At 42.7% G+C, this 6,867-nt stretch overlaps 1 protein-coding gene across 1 annotated transcript; it reads left to right on the forward strand.

Moving 5' to 3' along the window:
• The first annotated feature begins 2,219 nt into the window (after positions 1 to 2,219).
• Positions 2,220 to 6,624, forward strand: fam181b (family with sequence similarity 181 member B). Its single transcript, XM_076977248.1, has 3 exons — positions 2,220 to 4,346; positions 4,434 to 4,437; positions 4,499 to 6,624. Exons 1-3 carry the CDS (start codon positions 4,222 to 4,224, stop codon positions 5,450 to 5,452), a joined length of 1,083 nt encoding a protein of 360 aa, XP_076833363.1. The 5' UTR covers positions 2,220 to 4,221; the 3' UTR covers positions 5,453 to 6,624.
• The last annotated feature ends 243 nt before the right edge of the window (positions 6,625 to 6,867 follow it).

Genomic DNA, 6,867 nt, shown 5'->3' on the forward strand with positions numbered 1-6,867 from the left:
GCGTGGGGCCCAGTGTATCTGCCCAGTGAACTGCACTGACAATCAGGAGGATTTAAAATGCTCACTGCAGGTTTGCATATTTATGCATCGATAAACTATATCTGCTGTCTCATGCTTTGATAGTTATTTTTAGAGGCTTCATTTTGTGTGTGTACATAAGCAATTCCATAAACGTGTGTCTGTAGACAGCTGGACATGGTCAGTTTCTCTCAAACCAGCGCTTCTGTGGTGCAGCTCTTAACTGTGACATATGTGTTTTCAGGGTGTTCATTTTGCCATTCCTTCTATTGACACTTCCATCAATCAGATTTGTTATTAGTATTCTACTGACCCACACAGTGGACTTGTCTGTGTCACTGCTAATACAGACCACACACTAGTGGGAAGAGATTAGCCATGTGTATGTATGTGTGTGTGTGTGTGTGCAAGGGAGTTGGAGGGGGGTAACCTGCTTTTGACAGCCAAGGTGGATGTAGAGGGAGTTTGGGGGCGGAGAACAGGAGTGGGTGGTGCGTTTGTAAAGTCCTGGGGCAGAGGGCAGGCAGCCTAGTGTGTCCTGATAACAGCGCAGCTCAGCCACACAATAGGCCGTTTGATTAAGCAGGATGTGAATCGAAAGTGCAAAGATGGATGTTGCCTGGTTTGTTCTCGCGTGCTGACGTTCTCACCTCTGCTCACCCCGCTGGACTGCTCTCCTCCCTCTTCATAGTTTGCTTGACCTGTTGACTTTGGATATGTTATATATTCAAGTTTTAAAAATTGTTTAGAAAGCCGAATGCCCAAAGTTTCTGATTTCAAATAGAAGTTTCAGACATAATAGGTTTGAACATTCTTGGAAGTTCAAGTGGACAGAAATCCCCTTGGTCTCTTTCTTTAATGTAACACACTTCTCTACTTCTCTCAGCCTCACCCCTCCCCTCTTTCACCCCTTCCCTTCATACCCTTTCTCTCCCCTCTCTCTCCCCTCTCTTCCCTCTTTCCCCTCTCTCCCCCTCCCTCTCTCCTCTCTTCCCTTTCTCACTCTTCCCTCTCTCTTCTCTGTTCCCTGTGTGTTCTCTTTCTCTCCCTCTCTGTCCTCTCTCTCTCTTTCTCTCTCTCTTTCTCCCTCTCTCACTCTCTCCCCCTCTTCCTTGCTTCTCCACCCCTCCTCTCATGCTCTCGCCCTTTGTGTGACCATAGAAACTTGTTTCCGGAATCAGTGCGTCAGACCCTCAGATGTGAATGACTGGCATGGACAAAAGCCGTGCGGGAAGAGGAGAAAATATCAGCCATTAGTTTGGTGATGTCACTGTGCCAAAATTAGGCGGCAGAAGAAAGCAGAGGATGTGGAAGCTCATTTCAAAAGGAGTGAAAGGACCAAGTGTGCTGCCAAGTCCCTAGATACGGAGAGTTCATTCCCAAAGTTAAAGTTAGAATCATTCCCAAAGTTAACGTTAGAATCATTCCCAATGTTACTGTTAGAATCATTCCCAAAGTTTAAGTTAGAATCATTCCAAAAGTTAACGTTAGAATCATTGCCAACTTTAACTTTAGAATAATTCCCAAAGTTGACATTAGAATCATTCCCAACAATACCATTAGAATAATTTCCAACAATAACATTAGAATAATTCCCAAAGTTAATATTAGAAGCATTCCCAAAGTTAACATTAGAATCATTACCAACGTTAACATTAGAATCATTCCCAACATTACCATTAAAATCATTCTCAACAATAACATTAAAATCATTCCCAAAGTTAACATTAAAATTATTACCAACGTTAACATTAGAATCATTCTCAACGTTAATATTAGAATAATTCCCAACCTTAACGTTAGAATCATTCCCAACATTAACACTAAAATCGTTTCCAAAAATAACATTACAAAATTTCCCAACAATAACATTCAAATCATTCCCAACATCAACGTTAAAATCATTCCCAACAATAACATTAAAATCATTCCCAACGTTAACATTAAAATCATTCTCAACAATAACATTAATTAACATTAATTAATATAATTCCAAACGTTAACGTTAAAATCATTACCAATGTTAACATTAGAATCATTCCCAACGTTAGCATTAGAATCATTACCAAAAAATAACATTAGAATCATTCCCAATATTGATAGGTATGGTTCTTTGAAATACTAGTATTCTAAGCTAAAACTTGCAAAAAAAAATTTGAGTTTAAAAATAATAATAATAATATTTACATATTAGAATAACATAGCTTCAGTTTCCATGTTTAATATCTCATTGGAATGTCATTGAAATAATAGATATAAAAACATTTTGAAACTTTTTCCCAATTCGAATGAGGTAGAAACATGTATAATGAGTAAAGTTAGTTTTGTTCAACTGTTGCTGTTTTTCAAGTTTTGTGCAGCTGTTTATTGTGAGACTGTGGCAGTTTCTGTGGCTCTGCTATTCAGACCACAGGACTGAGCTGGGAAGCTGATAATTAGATCAGTGCTATCAGTTTCACTCGTCCTTTCTCCATTGGAATTTACATGATAATAACACTCTCTCCACGGACCCTCTTTCTCAAAAGCATTTAGGCTTTTTTAAACTCCCCCTGCCAAACACCCAAATGATTCACTGCCTCACCTTAAAATGGAGGGAGGGAAGAAAAAGAAGATTCCTTAAAATGGAGGGAGGGAAGAAAAAGAAGATTCCTGGGAAAATCCTTCCAGAAAGATAAAGTAACACATGCAACAGGCAAATCAGTGCACTGGCGGTTTCACAAGTCACAAAGTCTGACGTGGGAATGGTGTGAAACATCACTGCTGACACTATGTGCTCTCTCAGTAACTACTACGACACTTCCTGGGTTATAGCTTTTTAGGAAGGGTCAGAGAACATGTGTCTGAGGATATTTAATACATAGTTTCAAATAAATTAAAAAAAACCTTAATTACATTTTGTGTTCTTCATAACTACGTGAATGTTCAATTAGATGCTTGATAATAAAAATAACAATAGGTGAGACACAAGTTCCATCTCTATGGTTACTTGTTTCATATTCGTGGCTGCAGGAGGAAACATGTTGTCGTTTGTCTTCCAGCGGTGTGTAAAACTCGTTTCTGGTCGCGCGAGGATCAGGTCGGCCTGCTGCCAACCACACCGGCCTCGGACATCTCCCACTCCAGCATTCACTCCTAGCCAAGAAACTTCCTGTAAACACGAGATTGTTTACAGCGGCCGTTGCACTCATAGCCGGGATTTCTTAAGGTCAACATTTCATCTGGCACTCTGGCGCTGATCTGCGCTTCACTCCCTTTAATTTAACAGCTCCGACAGCTTTTCTAGTTAAATCGACTGTTCATTATTGAGCCCCATTTTACGAAGGGGCTGTGAGGTGCAGTTTAATGAATCTCTGGCACAAAGATCCCTTTCAGTGCCCAAGGAAGAATGGGAGCTTTTTAGACCCTGTAGGGCTGTATGTCAAAGGCAGCCCATAATAGCTGTCAGGCAGAGGCTGAAATTCCCACTGGTGCGGGAATGCACGAGAAATGAACGTACACCACACGCAGATTAAGACACGAGCAGGAAGTTGTAGGATGCACACGAGAATGCAGTATAATGCACACGCACATTTCCCTACCCATAATTCCATGATCACACAACGTTGACTGATGAGCGTTGGGTTGTACAGCACAGAATACACACTGCACTGAACCCATTTACAGCCCAGATCCAACACCTCCAGTTGTTCATGCTTGTATGGAAAAATATATTCTATAATTAAACTGCAAAAACAAAGTTTAATGAAATTACACATTCCGAAATTAGATGACCATATTCCAAAATTAAATAAAACATTCCAAATCCAAAAATAGTGTCTTTTGATAATAATGTCTTTTGTGCAATCTGTTAGATGCTAGAAAAAAAACACCATGAAAGATCTTGGATTTTGCACATTGCGCACATGTGATTATTGGTTTCTAGATTATTGGTTTCTTCACATTGTTTAATATGTTACAGAAATGACATCAAAATAAAAGGAAAATAAACTCATAGAAAATACTAAGTAGTAAATACTGAAACTCTGATGATGTTTTTTGCACATTTCTGGATGTAATTAAATGTGTTGGTCAACCTTGTCTGCCTTTAATGTCATGACATTGCACTGTTCTCATCCACAAGCACAATGAAGGTTGCCTGGGACAGTTGAACAAGTGTCTATTGTCTTCTTCCTCAGTGGGATGCCTCCCTCAAATCCCTCCTAGATGCAGGTGGTCAGGCGTGAGCAAAGAGTTAAGTCCCAGGGTCCTCTGCTCCTCCTCCTTTATGTCTTGACATCATTGGCCCTGCCCCCTAACATTCCCCTGCCTTCCCCCAAATCTGTGCCCCGGTCTTGCTTTTGCTAGTTAAAAGAAACACTGCGTGCACCTAATGCAGGACAACGGGTTAGCAACTCGTTAGGCCAAACTACAGACAGAGAGGTCCGCTTGAATGATGTTTTATGCTTATAAATTGAAGTTGCAGTGGACATCTTGGGAATAGTTGTGTTGGAGAGAAATGGCTGTTCAGGCTGCCATCATGAACTCACAGTTCCTCAATCTCTGCTTCCCGGGCTCGATGATGGAGTTTGGAGCGGAGAAGGTTCTGGATGGAAGCCTGCTGGGTGAAGTGGACTGTGAAGGAGACCTCCTCAGTTTCGTCAACTCTGCGTCCAGCAACATCAAACTGGCCTTGGACAAGCCCGTGAAGTCCAAGAGGAAAGTCAACCACCGCAAGTACCTGCAGAAACAGATCAAGCGGTGCACCGGGATCACAGCGCCAGGGAGCGCCTCGGCCCAGGAGACGTGCAAGAGAGCCGACCCGTGTCCGGCGCCAGCCGGTGCCCTGCAGAGTAAAACGCCCCCAAAACGGGATGTGCTCCAGACCAGCCTGCAGAGCAAGAGTCTGGCTGCCCTGTTTAACCCTGCCAAGGACGTGCGAGGGGAGCGGTCCAGAAAACCCCCGCTGCGACACCGCAACCTGCCCCCCTCCTTCTTCACGGAGCCGGCCAGCGGCCCAAGAGTCACGTCCACTTCCGGCATGTCCCTCAAAGACCTGGAGCGGGGAAATCCCGACGCGTCAGAGTTCTTCGAGCTCCTGGGTCCCGACTACAGTAACATGGTCAGTGAGCAGGAGCTCTTCCACACTGCCCCACCACGGCTGACCCAGGGCTCCGGAGGGCCCGAGCTAGGCGGCCCGGACTCGCAGCATTTTGTGACGGGAGGTTTCCTGTATGCGGAGCCGTGGGGTACAAACAGTGGGGCGTACAAGAAAACCTCGGAGACGAGGACAGCGGCGGCCCAGCCGTCCCTATACGCGGGCACGCAGACGCCGGGGCCCCTGGAGCCCACCTCACCCGGCACCTTCGCCTTCTCCAGCTTCTTCGACTGTTCTTTGACGTCGGGGGTGTCGTATGAGGCAGGCGTGTACGGCCGAGTCAGCTTCCCTCCCCTCTGAGAGGCCACTTTCCCTGTCTGATGCAACTTGTTCATCTGTATGATCGTAAATGAGACAGAAGATTTTGTATGAATATTTGCCTAAAAACTTGCAGATGGATAATCAGCCTGTGCGCTTGGTGTTGTGGAATATCTCCCAGCTCAGTGGAAGGTGAACTTCATACAGGACGTGTGTGTGATACGAGCACAGCACTAATGTCTTTAGACTGTCGTTCTGTTTTGTGTAATAGTTGTGGCTCTTTCAAAGAGCTGAAGTACCCAAGGTAGACGTGTTGATTATATGATCTCAGGGTCTTACTTCACTTCCATGTTTATGTCTACAGCCATGTAGGACTGAAGAAAAAGATCTTTTAAAAGAAATAAATCATTTTTAACCTGTTTTAATATAACAGAGGCTGTCTTAGGTTTTTGGTTCTGTGGTTATAATTAATGTAGTTCAGAAAGCTGTTTTCAAAATTATTATTAATTCATTCTTGTCAGTAACCTGTCAGTAGGCTGTCAGTAGTCTGTCAGTAACCTGTCAGTAGCCTGTCATTAGTACACTGAATAGCTCCCTCTGAAAAGGAAAAACCTGCATTCACAAGCCTGAGACTAAGTGGCCTGTGTGTAACTGATTGGTTCCTTTACAATAACAATAACAATAACAATAAATGATCATTAACTGTAAGAGCAGATGCAAAGCTATTAAAGTGAACTTAACAGATGCGTTTGGGCTTATCAATACATTTAACTTTGGTATAGAATTGAAAATGATAACAGATATTGGACATTTCCAATTACAGTGGAAAACAGCTAACCCACATATGAGAGTACACTAGCGACTAGCAATATATTTAGATCTCTTTTCTATTATTGTACAAGGGACATGCTTTGAATAACAAGCTACTGTGTTTGCCACATGTAAGGTGTTAACACTGGCAGCTTCGTGTGTAGTTTTGCAATAAATCTGAAGCCGTCAGCAGGAGTAATGTTCAGGAGCTGTGTTAAGGTAGTTCAGGCTTTTGTCATAGCTACTGACACTTGATTCCAATTTTGCTGTGTATGTTGGTACTCTGGTGTGAACAGTAGGAGAAATGTATTTGTAGAACAGTGAAGAAAGCAGAAATGTGCTTGTTCATTGTGTGATGAAGCATAATAAAGCTGGCCTTTATTCCTGTCATCATCTCGCCTTCTTCTTGGACTAAATAATTCTTCTTCATTCATTAAATAATTACACATAGCCTGTGACTACTATGAATCTGTGATCAATATTAATAATAAAGCCTGCAGAACTGGTCTGATCTGCATATGCCAGTGTTGCTCCAGTTTATTGCTGGTTTGGATGTTAGCTCCAGCAAGCTTATAGCGCCCTCTATGAACCAGAAGAGAGTATTAGCCTGTTTCTGAAGTTCTTCTAGTTCAATATTCTTATATATG

Source organism: Brachyhypopomus gauderio, chromosome 16 (assembly GCF_052324685.1).
Source record: "Brachyhypopomus gauderio isolate BG-103 chromosome 16, BGAUD_0.2, whole genome shotgun sequence".
Taxonomy (NCBI): Eukaryota; Metazoa; Chordata; class Actinopteri; order Gymnotiformes; family Hypopomidae; genus Brachyhypopomus; species Brachyhypopomus gauderio.

Excerpts from the sequence above, each read along its gene's own strand:
- fam181b (XM_076977248.1), top strand. The coding sequence starts at position 4,222 with ATGCAGGTGGTCAGGCGTGAGCAAAGAGTTAAGTCCCAGGGTCCTCTG.